Genomic DNA, 15,397 nt, shown 5'->3' with positions numbered 1-15,397 from the left:
TGGTCACATGTCTCCTGGAGAGCCACTTTTAAAGGAACTACCTGAGAACAATCCTAGCCACTCAGGAGACTGAGGTTTGCCTAGGAACTTCAGCAAGACTGTCTCAAAATAAAAGAATGGGCCAGGGATGTAGCACGGCGACAGTCCTGAATTTGATCCCCGGTACCGGAAAAAGTAAATAAATAAAATAAAAAAGGGCTGGAGATGTAGCTCTGTGTTCTCTGGGTTCAGTACCTCGTACCACAGTGGACAAAACCAGCAAGCTCAGAATGGTGTCACCAAATACTCAGGAGGCTGAAGGAGTGCTCTAGCCTAGGAGTTGGAAGCCAGTTTGGGCTCGTAGTGAGACACCCATATCGAAAATAAATGAATATAAAAAGAATAATTCTTTTCTAAAGTTCTGAGGATTTTAAAAAATTGTATTTATTGCCGGGAATTTAGCTCAGTGGTGCCACCGCCTGCCTCACAAGCGCAAGGTCCTGAGTTCAATCCCCGGTACCAAAAAAAAAAAAAATCATATTTATTAAGTCTTTAGCATAGTGCCTGGCACATAAATGTGTGGCTGGGGTCTATGATCCAAGTAAAGGGCTCTGGAACTTTCTAGCATCTGGACGCTGGAGACCCAAGATCCTCTGTGTTCGGGTAACCTTTTGTGTTGGGGTTGCTTACTGGGCCAAAATTTGCCTGAACTAAGGGGCCAAAACTTTGGTCAACTGAGGAAATCCAGCCAACCACACTCCAGGGAGAGAAAGGCGGTGCCCAGAAGATCGCGCCTTGGGGCACCCGAGTCCGCCCTCGCCAGGAAGTACCCAAGCTCCTGCAGCGCAGGCGCTGCACATTATGGGCCGGCCAGGGGCGTGGCTGGAACCCTCAAGACCACCCAAGTGGCCGGCTGGAAGACTAGCGGGCGCCGGAGCTCGCAGAGCCCTCGAGGCGGAGTCTGAACCCGGGCTCCCTTGGCTCTTCTCCCGCCAGGGAGGTGGGGTCGGAGCGCACCCGCACGTGATCCTGAACGCCCGCCCCGCCCCTCCCTGGAGGTGGAGCTTCCTCTTCACCGCCAGACTTAAGCAGAGGCCCGTTGGGTTTTTGTCGGGGTGCAGAGCTAATTTTAGGCCGAGCGGTACATCTGCACACTGTGCTCACGGTAAGCTGAGTTTCTCCTGCTGCCGGCCCATCTCCTTTCCGGGGGAGGTAGCCTCGATCTTTCAGTACTGCGGGTCGCCCACTCCCCGGGGGTGGACCAGGAGCGCGGATCCTGGAGGCCACCAGACTGGGTTCCGGATTTGAGCTCTTCCTCCCATTCCCTCCTTGATCTCAGATAACTTCCCAGTTTCTCAGAACCTCATTGCTCTGCGGTGAAATGAGAGGAGCATCGGCGCTGGAGCCGGAATTAAGAGAGAGAAAGCTTTGAGTGTGCCCGGCACATTGAAAGTGCTCTGTAAATTGTAGTTGCCATCTTCTTTTTGTTTACTCACCTAGGATTTCCAGAGTGCTCCGGCTTTCCTTTGTGGTAGGATGTGTCTCGGCAGCGGCTGGAACCGGGGAGGAGTTCGCTTGCTCAGGCCACTTGCCTTGGAGTCTGGGGACGCTGGGGCATGTCATTCTTTTACCCCTGAGCCCTGTTAAAGTGAGAATGGGTTTGAACCTTCAAAGGATGGGGCTGCTGTTAACGCTTTGGTTAACACTATTCACACTGAAGGCTGCAGGACCTCCCTAGAAGAGCTTTGTTCTGATCGGGTCTGTTACTTTTCCCACGTCTCCGATTCGTCATCTGTAATACAGGTTTAATCTCAATGCGATCCTGTTTGGATCATTGGATTTTTTTTTTTTTTTTTTTTTTGCCAACGATAGTTCATGCAGAGGCTGGGGGTGTAGCCTAGTGAATATAGTGTAGGGACGCAGGGAAGAGGTTCTGGGTTTCATCCCCAGCTTGCCCCCCAAAAAAAGATCCTAATTTTTTTTTTAAGAGTAGGAAAATTGGACTGGGGATTTAGCTCAGTGGTTTCTCTGCCTGCTGCTCAAGTGCAAGGACCTGAGTTCGATCCCTGGTACCAAAAAAAAAAAAAGTAGGAAAATTCATTGAGAGAAAGAAACCTGTCTAAGAGAGACAGAAGGGGGACCGGAAAGTGAGTTGCCTGCTCACCCAACTTCTCAAAGGTGTTTTATGGGACAGAGCCACGAATGAGGCGGGTTTAAAATGTTTTAGTATTCTCCAGAGATGACTCCAGGTTTCTTAGGAAATGAAGGAAGAAGTTGATAAAGACAGTGACTTCCTCAAATGTTTATCCAGCCCGTTGTGGTGGTTCATCCCTGTCAATCCCACCACTCCTGTAAGACCAGCCTGAACTACACAGCAAGACCTTGTCCCACCCACCTACCTCCAATTTTTTTCCAGCTGAGGTCTCTCCCTCATTAACCTTGAGATGTGTGTGTGTGTTGAGGCAAATGACCCAAGTTTGTGGGGGAAGCCTTTACTTTACTTTAACTTATTTTTTCAGACAGGGTCTCACTATGTGTAATTTAGGGTGGCCTTGAACTCACTATGTAGCCCAGGCTGGCCTCAAACTCAGAGCCATCCTCCTGCCTCAGCCTCCCAAGTGCTGGGATTACAGGCATGCATCACCACCACAGCCTAGATAGCTTTTTAAAGCCCCCATGGATTGTAGTGGGAACATTGTCTTATTTGCTGTAATACTTGTTATCCAGGGCCTTGGGTCCCTGGTGAAATAGAATATACAGAAAAAAGATATTGGGTTAGGCACTGTGCAAAGTGCTTTAGATATAGTATCTCCACCCCAGACCCCCATACTTGCAGAGGATTGCATGTGTTAGGCAAGTGATCTACCACAGAGCTACATCCTTGGACTTTTCATTTTATTTATGTATTTATGCATGCATACAGTATTGGAGATTGAATCCAGGGTCTTCGCACATCCCAAGCCCTTTACGTATTTTTTGTCTTGAGACGGGGTCTTGCTAAGTTACCCAGGCTGGGCTTGAACTTGCCATCCTCCTGCCGCAGCTTCCCAAGGAGCTAGGATTGCAGCCCTGCGCCCCTGTACCCGGCTTTAGATATAGTATCTCTTGAAAATAGTGGAGCTGAGAGTCAAACCAAGTCTCTGGAGCTGTAGAGCCTAAATTGTTTCCTCTGCACCCCACTGTTGGATCTGATGAGCACAGTTGTGGACATGTTCTGGGTTGAAGCCCAGAGGGAGCGGAATATACAGACTAGGTTGGGGAAAATCAGCGTTTAAGGTGATAACTGATGATATGAACTTGCCTAGGGAATGAGAGGAGGATTGGGGCCAAAACCCCCAGGGGCACCACCATTTGTGGAGGTGGAGGAAAGACCCATGTGGCCAGGAAACACCCCTGTAAATACTATTTCCACCTTGTCCGGAGCTCCTTGGATCCTTCTTTTAAGAAGGGAATACTGAATTCCAAAGAGAAGGAACTACCCCATTGTGGTGGCACATGGCTGTAATCCCAGCACTCGAGGAGGCTGAGGCAGGAGGATTGCCATAAATTGGAGGCCAGCCTGGACTACATAGTGAGGCCCTGTCTCAAAAATCAAAACAAAAAGCAGAGAAGGAACCAAGGTGCTGAGTGAGAATAATTAATGCTGAGTCTTGAAATTTTTCCTCTACTTCCCCACCACACCCACCCCTAGCCTCTCTTTCACACCCAAGGATAATAGGGTTTCTGAATGCTGCCACAGATACAGCTAGACGCTTCCTAACGAGTGCAGAGCCTGGAGTCTCTGAATGCAGGGCCAGGCTGAAGAGCTGTTGCCTTAGGCAGAATGTCAGGAAGTCACAAGCTGGCCAGGATGACTGGCCCCTCTGTTCCTCCCTCAGAATTCTTGATCTTTGCAGATCTATTAGGTCTTCCTACCTCTTTGATCCCCACCCCTCTCAAGCCCAGCCCCTTGGGTTTTCAGTTTCACTTACAAAAGAAAGGGAGAAACAAGACTCAGGTTTCTTCTTCCTTTTCCCTGCCAGCCAGGCTTTTATTCAAGCTCCTACCAGGTGTAATTTCAGAGCCCTCTCAGGTGTACTGGGAACTCTGGGAGGGGCCATCAGTTTATGGTTTGGGCATCAAGCCCAGGAACCCGTTCAGAGACCCTGGTGCAGAGGGCCATAGGATCCTCCTGTGAACTCCCGACATGCTTCCTTGATCCCTGGGAAGTTTTCCTTACAAAGACTGTTGCCCTCAGCAGTCTGTGGTTTGCTGCTCATTTTGGAGAGTTTTGTTTTGGTTTAGCAGAAACAAGTGGTTTCCATGACCAGGTTATATTAGACTATAAATATTCTTTCTGGGTCAGAAGTATTAAGAAAGTCATTTTGTTGTTGTTGTTTTTTTGGTACTGGGGATCGAACTTGGGACCTTATGCTTGCAAAGTAGGCGGCAGAACCACTGAGCTAAATCCCCAGCCCAGGAAAGTCATTTTTGGTGTATTGGTTGACTTACAGTTGTGTTATTTCCTGCTTCGCTGTCTTTCAAAACTGGGAAACAAGGGGCCGGGGATTTAGCTCAGTGGTTCCAGCACCTGCCTTGCAAGTGCAAGGTCCTGAGTTCAATTCTCTGTACCAAAAAAACCCGAAACAAAACAAAACTTGGAAACAAAGGTCATATTTATAAAGGAATTGTTGAAAATGAAATCAGTGCTAGGAGAGTTGATATTTATGGTACTGATAAGATGAAGAGGAAAGGTTATTTCTCTTTCATTGCCTCTTCGGGTAAACTTTTTTTTCCTTTCTCTCTCTTTTTTTTTTTTTGGCAGCACTGGAGATTGAACTTCGGACCTTGTGCTTGTGAGGCAGGTGCCATGCCACTGAGCTAAATCCCTGGCGTCCTTTCTTTTAGATAACTGTTGTTTTTTTTTGTTTTTTGAGACAGGGTCTCATTTTGTAGTGCACCCTGAACATCCTAGCTGGGTAAGTCTTTCTTACAGTCCTTGTACAGATTTTGGTCTGACACATTGCTAAAAGTCAATGCTGAATAGGAATTGTGCATGCTTGTAATTCCAGCACTCTGGGAAGCCAAGGCAAGTTTGAACCCAGCCTGAGCAACTGGGCAACTTAGTGAGACAATGTCTCAGAAGAGAAAATATAGAGCTGGAGATGTCTTTCCAGGCAGGCGTGACACTACTGAGCCACATTCCCAGTCCAAGATTTCTTTGGGGTTTTTTTGGGGGGTTTTTTTGGTACCAGAGATTGAACTCAGGTCCTTGTGCTTGCGCAGCAGGCGGTGAAACCACTGAGCTAAATCCCCAGCCCTAAGATGTCTTTCAATATGAAAGCCCTAGGTTTAATCTCCAGTACTGGGGGGAAAAAGAAGAGCCAGTACCAATATTCCTTGGTCCTTGCCTTATGGAATTTACTTCCCTTTCTGTAACACATCATGCACATAGCTGTTGTGAGGCATATATTTTTATAGGTCTGTATTTACCTGTCTCTTTTTTTCTTTTTTTTTGTACCGGGGATCGAACTCAGGACCTGACACATGTGAGGCATGCTCAGTGCCACTGAGCTAAATCCCCGGCCCTACCTGTCTCTTTCTATTAGCTCCTTCATGGATCTTTGGTTCTGCCACCTCTTAGTTGTTGATGCAGGGAAAATAACTTCACTTTTCTGAGCCTGTTTTCTCATCTAGAAAATGTTAAGTGGTGTACTTCCTGGTAGGAGTCCACTCAGGCCTCCTAGCTTGGCTAATCTGATCTCTGTGTGAGGATGGGAGATTCCGGGATCTTAACGACCTGGGTACATTCATTTCATCCTCAAAGCAGTGGCTCTTTTCTGGGCCTATTCTGTCACCTGGTCTCTGTCTCATCATGGCCTTTGCCTGTCTTACACTGGCTTGAGACCTTATTTAGTCAAGGCTGGTGGTTCTGGGAGCCACCTTGCCTTGTACTTCTAGATAGTAGAGCTCTTTCTGTTTTTGTTCTTGTTCTGCAGTGTTGGGAATTGAACCCAGGGCTTGTGCATGCTAGGCCATATCTGTACCATTGAAGTACACACCCGGCACCAGATATTGGAGCTCTTTAACACAGGCCCTGAGCCTGGTGGAAGAAAACACAGGCAAGGCTAGTGATCTGGTTAGCATTTGTCCAGGAGCTACTGGCTTTAGTTAGTTTTGGACATCTTCTTTCCTCTTCCTCTGCATACAGGTACACAACCACATGTTTGTTCCCCACATGTGTTGCCCCTGCCCTCTTCCTGACCTATGGTTTGCAGAGTTCTTGATCAGTGGATATTTAGGTCCAAGGATTAGCACTGAGTCTCTCACCATTCTCTTGCCATCTGTGTTTTAGGGAGTGATGGCGGCTTCCTGTGTCCTCCTGCACACCGGGCAGAAGATGCCCCTGATTGGTTTGGGTACCTGGAAGAGTGAGCCTGGCCAGGTGAGGGATGGAGGACAGGGAGGGAGACTTCTTGAGCCTCTGCCAGGGACAAAGTGGGATTTGGGAAAGGGAGTCCCTCCCCTGTACTCTTATTTCTGGTGAAGATGAGCCTGGAGGGTATGAGAAAGAGATCAGAGAAGAAGGGACACCCATGAGCTTTTGGCTTTCCCGAACCAGATGACTGGGGAGGGACAAAAGTGTCCAGCAGGGCCAAGGGATAGGAAGGACACTTCTCTGTAACTGCATCTGCACTGAGGGCTGTGGCAGGCATGGGGCCTCTCTGTGCTGTGAGTCCTAATTTGGCACTTAGCACCCTGTGCTGTGATCTTGTCTCCTCCACAGTGGGCCCCTTGGGGATCAAGCCCTTTCCACTGCACAGCCCAGAGGTAGGCACACAGCAGGTGTCAAGGCTTGAAGAATTACTGGATGAACTGTGTAGACCAAGGATCAGCACATTTTCTTAATGAACCAGATGGTTGATATTTTAGATTTTGCTGGGCAAGATTCCAAACAAAGGTGATTAAATTCTTAAATAACCATTTAGTAGGGAACCACTTTAAAAATGTAGAAGCCATAGCTGGATATGGTGGCTCATGCCTGTAATCCCAGCTACTTGGGGGCTTGAGGCAGGATCAAGAGTTCAAGGCTAGACGACAAGAGTGAGATCCCCATCTCAAAAAAAAGAGAGAGTGTGTGTATTATGTTTGTGCGGGCCATTCTTAGCTCCAGAGCTTTCAGAAAAAAAAAAAAGTTGATGGTTTACTGACCCTGGTTAACCCTCCCAGCCAAGGGGAACCTGGAACCAGAGACCTGCTTTCTAAGGGTTTACAGAGCTATGAGATTCAGCTCCCACCTGGGTGGGGCATTTCCCCAGGCCTCCTTTTCTGTTCCTTGAAAATCTGATCAGAGTTAAGGCAAGTGTGGGGCTCATGCTGGGAAGAACATCTTCTTTTGGGATACAGGCTGGTGTTTTTGGCGTAGTTGAGTGGTCTCTGTCTCTTCACTTTTGCTTTCCTTTCCATGGCTGCCTAGGTCCCTGGAGCCAGGGTTCCTATGCTGTGGGCAGACGCTTGACACAACCTAGGGACAGGAGCTGGGTTAAGTAAGGTGGGGGGGGTGGAACAATAGGAGTCTGGTGGGGTTGGTGTAAGGGAAGTACATCTGGGTAGGGAGAGCTGCACCCAATTGGGTGCAGCTCTTAAATGCCACAGCAGGGACCCCAGTAAGAGCTTTGGGTGCTTTGTGGCTAGGAACTAGTACCTTGCTTCTGCATCTGAGCCATGTTTCTTAGTCTGATTTTCAGCAAATGGACTGACCCATCCTCCACTTGATGCTTGCTTTTTTTTTTCCCTCTCCCATCACAGGGCTCTGGGTCCAGCTTCTGTCTCACTTCCCTCCCCTCCTTACCCCCACCACCACCTGACCCCTCATCTCTTTTGCTGACCTGAGCTCCCAGAGCTCACTCTGTCTGCATGGCTTCCTGAGGGTCTCTCCCTGTGTGGCCTTGACATAAGAATATTTGTCTTGTATCATGTTTCTTTAACCAGCTTCTCAGGACCAGGAACCTATCTCTGATCTGTTCTTCTGTCCTCTGCCTATTTATTGATCCATCTTCTGATGCCGAAGATATTTACTAAAGCCTTCTTTTTGCTAGTTGCTAGGAACTTACTAGTTTTTGGCCGGCCCTCCCTGAGATGGCTTGAGTACGAAGGAACCTTGGAGGCTGGTGAGGTTAGGGAAGGACACAGGGCTTGGGCCTCTGCTGTAGACTAGAATCATCTCTCTCCTGCTGCATGAATGGACCTGGTATGTTCCTGCTCTGCTCTCAGTAGCCTTTGGTGGGAGCAGACCAACAGAACTGAAACTTGTCCTCTCACTTGGCAGGTGAAAGCAGCCATCACATATGCCCTCAGTGTAGGCTACCGCCACATTGACTGTGCTAGTGTCTACGGCAATGAGCCTGAGATTGGGGAAGCCCTGAAGGCAAATGTTGGACCAGGCAAGGTGAGGGCTGGGGCTACGGAGAGTATGGGATGAGAAAACTAAGGGGCTGGGGTCTGGCTGAGGAATCTGGAATCAGCTTCTTTCTAGTTCCTCTCACAAAAGTAAGGGTGATGAGACTGGGTGCCCTGTGCTCTTCTCATGGTGAACTTTGCCCTGATACCAGGCAGTGCCTCGGGAGGAGCTGTTTGTGACATCCAAGCTGTGGAACACCAAGCACCACCCCGAGGATGTGGAGCCTGCCCTCAGGAAGACCCTGGCTGACCTGCAGCTGGAGTATCTGGATCTGTACCTAATGCACTGGCCTCATGCCTTTGAGTGAGCTTTGCCAAGATTATAAGCTGGAAATTGGGAATTGGGAGCAATAGTGTTAGTAATTTATTATAAGTCACAGTAACACAGAAGCCAAAGAACAAGATGGGCACACTCGTTGCATGGCAAGCTGAGGACCTAGACATGGGATCCTAGCCTTGGCTGCTACAGCAGCCAGCAGTTTAGCTATAGAAAATCCTAGAGGTACACAAGTTGTCCCTCCCACTTCGTTATTCATTTGGGAATGCACTGACCCTTCTGCTGAGCCAGGCCCTGAGGAAGTCCCAGCAGAGGGTGTGAGGAGTCTCCCATCAGTAGTGGGCCCTATGTGAGAATGGCAGAGAGCTCCTTAAGGAGGAAGGCGTTCCGGAAGACTTCCCAGAGGAGAGGAGATATAATCTGGGCTTTCGGAAGAGAGGAAAAAGAATGGCCATTCCATGGGCTGGGGATTTAGCTCAGTGGTTTCGCTGCCTGCTGCGCAAGCGCAAGGACCCGAGTTTGATCCCCGGTACCCCCCCCAAAAAAGAATGGCCATTCCATGTAAACTTAAAACTTGGGTTACAGTCTAGAAGGCAGAAAAGCCATAGCTGTTCCTAAGTCTTTATACCTTGTCCTCTGTGGGCTTGTGATCTAGGACATAGGCCCCACATTTGTGCCCACACTTGGGGGCCTGTGTCTTACTCAGGCGGGGAGACAACCCCTTCCCCAAGAATGCTGATGGGACTATGCGCTATGACTATACCCACTACAAGGAGACGTGGAAGGCTCTGGAGCCACTGGTGGCCAAGGGGCTGGTCCGAGCGCTGGGCCTGTCCAACTTCAGCAGTCGGCAGATTGATGATATACTTAGTGTGGCCTCTGTGCGCCCAGCTGTCTTGCAGGTGAGCACTGCAAGCAGATCAATGGTTTAGGGGTTGTGTGGCCACAGCATGAGTGAGCAGGTGATGGAGCACCTTCATAGATGGGGCTGGCAAGTTGCTAGAAGTGCTGGTGTGTAAACCTGCATAAAGGTGGGTGTTGGAGCCCTAGGAGAAAAAAGATCACCAGGGGAAAATGGTGAGAAATGTGGGTTGCAATGGAGGTTGGGGGGCGGGGTGTGTGTCAATGAAGGGCTGGTCCTGGGAGGTGCCAGGCAAGCTAATTGTGACCACACCATGGTAATATCTTGTTTCTTGGCTCAGGTGGAGAGCCACCCATACCTATCTCAGAATGAGCTGATTGCCCACTGCCAAGCTCGTGGCCTGGAGGTGACTGCCTATAGCCCTTTGGGCTCCTCTGATCGTGCTTGGCGTCACCCTGATGAGCCTGTCCTGCTTGAGGAACCAGTGGTCTTGGCACTGGCTGAAAAGTATGGCCGATCTCCAGCTCAGATCTTGCTCAGGTGTGGGGGCATTTTGGGGGAACAGGGCTCAGGTTGGGGAGGGCCCTGGGTTGGGAGGCTGGGTTTGAGGGATTCTTTATTTAAGTGCCTGAGTGAGGCTGAGGATCTTGCCTTCCAGTCTGCTGGGGAGACCATTCTGAGGCTTGTTGCCCATTCCAGTGTGCTCCAAGAGCTTAGGAAAGGCTGTGTTGTGTGGAGGACAAGACAATGTTCCTGAACATTGATTCCTCTTCCTCATTTACCATTTCATTCCTCCACCATAGGTGGCAAGTCCAGCGGAAAGTTATCTGCATCCCCAAAAGTGTCACCCCATCTCGTATCCTTCAGAATATCCAGGTACTTAGTCACAGATTCTATCTTTAGCTCACTGGGATGGGACACAGTCTGATCCCAGCTCGACCTGGCTAAGAAGGCAGTACTGTGAAACTCCAGCTTCCACTCACAAGGCTGGCTTTTGCATCCCCCAGGTGTTTGACTTCACCTTTAGCCCAGAAGAGGTGAAGCAGCTAGATGCCCTGAACAAAAACTGGCGCTACATTGTGCCCATGATTATGGTAAGGATGTATCACCTCCCAGAGTTGGAATGGGAGATTGGGAGTGGGACTCTGCCCAGGTCCAGCCTTAGGCTTGATGGTTAGAGGAGGAACCAGGGTATGGTTGAGAATGATAAGGATGCTGTCTTAGAGTAGATGATCTCTTTCTTGAGGCAAGGAATTAGTATAGCTTGGAGATAAGTCGTATAGCCTCAGTCCTGCCTCCTGATAGTTCGTATAGATCTTTTTTTTCCCCAGTTCTGGGAACCCAGGGCCTTCACACTGAGCTACATCCCCTGCCCTTTTTTATTTTTTATTTTGCAAAAGGTTCTCACTAAATTGCTCAGGGAGGACTCCAACTTTTGACCCTCCTGGCTTAGGCTCCCAGAGTGCTGGGACTATTTTTTTTACAGTACTGGGGATTGAACTTAGGACCTCACGCATGCTAGGGAAGCTCTCCACCATTGGTCTGTACATCCCTAGCCTTTTAAAAAATTTTTCATTTTGAGCCACCATCTCACTAAGTTGTCCAGGTTGCCCTCAAACTTATGACTTTCCTGGCTCAGCCTCCTGAATAGCTGAGATTATAGACATGTGCCGCCATCCCCAGCATCAGAAGGTATTTTTGATCTTTTTAGAGGGGTAGGATAGAGTCTGCTGCCCAAAGGGAAATAAGTAGATCCTGGGCACTTAATCCCAGTTAAGACTACAAACTCTAGGTGCAGGCAGCTGTGTACCAGGCTATGGGTTTGGTGCTAGATGCCATTGATGGCATGGCCTTCTCTGAAGCTGGGGTTCTGGCCACTGCCATCTGGCATAGTACTATGCATAGGTGAGGTTGTTCAGGAAAGTTTGGGGAAAATGCCCCAAGTCTTTGGAAAGTCAGCTCCTGTTAATATAGTCATTTGTCTGTCTCTCTTTCAGATGGATGGAAAGAGGATTCCGAGAGATGCAGGACATCCTCTCTATCCGTTTAATGACCCATACTGAAGAAATCACAGCTTCCTGTTTTGCCTTTCACCTCTCTAGAAATGAGGTCCTGCCTGCTGCTCCCCCAGAAAAAGGGAGTCAATAAAACCATCGGAGAATCCACACTGCTTGCTTGTCTTGTCTCATTGGGCCTGGGATGAAAGCTATTTCCCTCAGGGATGACAGGCATAAGCCGTTGGATGTGACATGCTCCTGAAACCCCCACTTCCTTATCTTTCTTCGGTCCTAGAGGGGCCTGCAGGCGGCTGAATTCCACTTCAGGTAGCACCATCTAGTGGCCACTTTTAGCATTGACTGCCTCCCTACAATTGTCTTACCAAGAACACAAAACGTTTGTCACCTCAGGATCAAGATATGGGCAGTGATTGTGCTGTGGTTTCAAGGCAGTCCTGAGCCAAGACCTTCAGTTATCACCCTTCTGTCCTGGCCAGTGCCTAGATTTAGGAATATGGTTTTTTTCTTTTTTTTTTGTTTTGGTACCGGAGATCGAACTTGGGTCCTTGCTCTTGCGCAGCAGGTGGCAAAACCAGTGAGCTAAATCCCTGGCCCTAGATTTAGGAATATGGAGAGCCCAAAAAATATATATTCAGAAGGGGTCCCAGTCTGCAAATCATGACAGGAGGGGACAAAGGCATTCCTGACAGATACTATCGCCAGTATGTATAGGCTACCTGAGGGCAGGGGCAGGGCCAAAGCTTGCCATTCTGTACCTAAGGCCCTGTTTGTAGTACTTTATAGTCCTTTAGAGGCCACTGATTAGTAGGCTTCTGGAAGGGTTTTGTCAAATAACCCGAACTAGACTCTAAGCTCCAGCCCCACAAAACTCATTTTATTTTCCCAGTCAAATCATTACTCTTAATTCAATGAATATTTATTGGATACTTGTGGATTACACACACAAAGCTAGACCCTGGGAGTATAGCTATAAGACGTACAAGTCCCTACAGTCAACTTCAGAAGACAAACTTGAACATAATTGCATAGTTAAATTACAGTTGGAGAAGTGCAAAAGAAAAGTCTACATTTATTAATCAGCTGAGATCTAAAGGATGAGTAGAGATCAGTTAACAGAGGTGAGAGTGGGGAGTGTTTTATAAAACTTGAACATCTGCCAGGGATTTAGCTCAGTGGTTCCGCCACCTGCCTCACAAGCACAAGGTCCAGAGTTCGATCCCCAGTACCAAAAAATAAATAAATAAATAAAAATTGAACATTTAAAAAAAAAACAAGCCAGGTGTGGTGGTGCAATCCCAACACTCAGGAGGCTGAGGCAGGAGGATCACCTCCAGTTCAAGGCCAGCCTAAACCACATAACAAGTCCCTGTGTTTTTTTGTTTTTTTGTGGTTTTTTTTTGGTACTGGGGATTGAACTCAGGACCTTGTGCTTGCAAAGCAGGCGGCGGAACCACTGAGCTAAATCCCTGCCCAAGTCCCTGTCTTTTTAAAGACCCTGTCTTAAACAAAACAAACGAAATGGACAGCTTAGGAGAAAAACTTTGAGTGAAAGAAAAGCTTTGGAAGAAGCTGTTGGAAAAACCTAGACGGGCACTTTGCTCTGATGGAAAACCGGCGCCAGCCTGAGAGGCTGAGGAGATTGGGAGGAGGTGCTGCTCTTTGGCGTAAATTGCAATCGATTAGGGATCATTTCTCAGACTCAAGTTAGAAGTGAGATTTCAGATAAGTGAGGCCACCATTGCTGCTTTGAACACCTCAGAAGGGGAGAACAGATTTATCAGGAGTGAAAAAGAAGAGTTTGCTAGGAGTCAAAATAATAAAAAGTCCAGCACTAGGGTTCCTTTTTCTACCAAACGTAAAGACCTCTCTGATGAGAAGTCCAAGGATCACTCTAAAGACAAGGGGGCCACCAAGAATCTAGTGAGAAGGACCGAGGCAGGGATGAGACCTGGAGGAGGGGAAGCAGCAGCATCAGGTATCAACTTCCAGTTCAGGCTCTAGCACCAGCACAGCCTCAAGCAGTGGCTCCAGTTCCTCTTCAGCATCCAACCGTTCTGGAAGGTCCAGTACATCCCGAAGCTCCAGTTCCAGCAGTTCCTCTTGACTCCCCAAGCCCTTCACAGCTCAGACACAACAGGCGGCGCTCCTGCTCCAAATCCAAACCACCGAAAAGAGATGAGAAGTAGCGCAAGGACTGGAGTTCGATCCCCGGTACCAAAAAAGAAAAGGAAAAAGAAAAAGAACAGGAGAGGAAAAGTTGAAGCCCTTCCCCTAAACCCACCAAAGTCACATCGGGCGGCTTACCAGGAATGTGACTAAAGATCACATCATGGAGATAGTTTCCACCTATGGGAAGATTAAAATGATTGACATGCATCCTCATCTCTCCAACGGCTATGCATATGTGGAGTTTGAGAATCCAGATGAAGCTGAGAAAGCGCTAAAGCACATGGATGGAGGACAAATCGATGGTCAGGAGATCCCTGCTACTGCTGTGCTGGCTCCCTGGCCTAGCCCGCCACTCCGGCGATTCAGCCCTCCCAGGAGAATGCTACCACCACCTCCCATGTGGCGCAGGCCACCCCCACAGATGAGGAGAAGGTCACGCTCCCTAGACGCAGGTCCCCTGTGCACAGGCGGTCCCGTTCTCCTGGCCGCCGCCGCCATAAGAGCTGTTCTAGCTCCAATTCTTCCTGACAAGCAAGACTACCGAAGCTCACTCTTGTAAATTATGTCCCACTCAGCTCTGTTGTGTCACTTCTCTAGCATAATGAGGAGCAGTAGAAGAGGATCCCTCACTCAGGCAGCCTTCAAAGACAGCAATGGAGACCCTTGTTCTTCAGGTGGTTTCTGGTTGCAGAAATGCTCTTGGTTCAGGGCTGTGCCCATAAAGGCGCCCTGCAGTTTTCTGTCTAGGAAGCTCACCATTCACATCTCATGAGTTTATTCAGTGGCAGAGTCTGTAGGAACAAGCAAGCCTCCAGGTGGCAGGATGCCCCAACCTTTCCAGATGACTTGGGGGCAGTCTGGCAATCTGATCATACCTTGGGGACCAATCCACCATTCTCATTAGACCTGGCCCTTTGATCCCTGCTTGAGTCTTCATCCAGCCTCTAGGATCAAACACCTAGAAAGACTCCCCCCTGCCCTATGTTAGTTGTCATAATGGCTCTGTCTTTCTATGTTCTCACCTATACACCCACCCCACTTGTCTTCTTTACTCTCAAATGTTGGTGAGCAATTTGAGAGCCAGCTTTGCAGGTCATCATGGAGCCCCCTAATTTCACCTGCCATTCATGGTGGTCTTGAGGGTTACCTTGGCAACATGTACATTGCTTTTTTGGCTTTTATTATACAGTCAGTGCTATAAAATTTGAGTTTTATAACTTTGTAGCATTTTAGATAAGGTTGTGTTTGTACTTTGTTGTGCAGAGTAAAGGAATTGTATTGAATAAACTTAAGATTAGAATGAAAAAAAAAAAAAGAAAGAAAAAAAGAAAAACCTAAAATGCCAGGCTGGTGGGTTGTTGTTGCTTGGGGCAAAGAAGATGCTTTCCAGGGTGTGGCCACCAAGAGCCATGGACTCCAGATGTCATGGAATTTTAGGCTCATGGCTTCGAGTTGCCTGCTTGGCCAGGGGTCAGTGTTGACCCATTTTGTCACCTATACCCATTTCTTACAAAACGAGCTGCACAGAGACTCCTTAGCCCTGTAAGAAAAACGATCCCAATTCCACTAGCATTTTGCATCTACACTTGTAAAGTTCAAGGCAGCTTTTCCTCTCTGCCAGAAAGCTGCAGGGGTTGATAGCAGTTTTCACTT

General features: G+C 48.4%; 1 protein-coding gene and 1 pseudogene across 5 annotated transcripts; both read left to right on the top strand.

The window, feature by feature from the left end:
• The first annotated feature begins 840 nt into the window (after positions 1 to 840).
• Akr1a1 (aldo-keto reductase family 1 member A1) lies at positions 841 to 11,722 on the top strand. Of its 5 annotated transcripts, none has more exons than XM_004872932.3 (10): positions 884 to 1,144; positions 4,900 to 4,937; positions 6,314 to 6,403; positions 8,288 to 8,407; positions 8,571 to 8,722; positions 9,402 to 9,597; positions 9,898 to 10,097; positions 10,361 to 10,433; positions 10,565 to 10,651; positions 11,555 to 11,722. In XM_004872932.3, exons 3-10 carry the CDS (start codon positions 6,320 to 6,322, stop codon positions 11,618 to 11,620), a joined length of 978 nt encoding a protein of 325 aa, XP_004872989.1. In that variant the 5' UTR covers positions 884 to 1,144; positions 4,900 to 4,937; positions 6,314 to 6,319; the 3' UTR covers positions 11,621 to 11,722. The 5 variants fall into 5 exon arrangements, with proteins under 5 accessions (XP_004872988.1, XP_004872989.1, XP_021106434.1 ...); XM_087214896.1 differs by having other exon boundaries at positions 1,045 to 1,144; positions 4,784 to 4,937; XM_004872931.4 differs by lacking the exon at positions 4,900 to 4,937 and having other exon boundaries at positions 841 to 1,144.
• Positions 11,723 to 12,669: 947 nt separating this feature from the next.
• LOC147827325 (uncharacterized) lies at positions 12,670 to 14,378 on the top strand (annotated as a pseudogene).
• Positions 14,379 to 15,397: the final 1,019 nt, after the last annotated feature.

This window comes from Heterocephalus glaber, unplaced genomic scaffold, assembly GCF_053883595.1.
Source record: "Heterocephalus glaber isolate CG9 unplaced genomic scaffold, H.glaber_assembly_v1.0 deba00001451, whole genome shotgun sequence".
In the NCBI taxonomy this organism is placed as follows: Eukaryota; Metazoa; Chordata; class Mammalia; order Rodentia; family Bathyergidae; genus Heterocephalus; species Heterocephalus glaber.
Note: the sequence above shows the minus strand (reverse complement) of the source record. Positions and strands in the feature narration are given on the sequence as shown.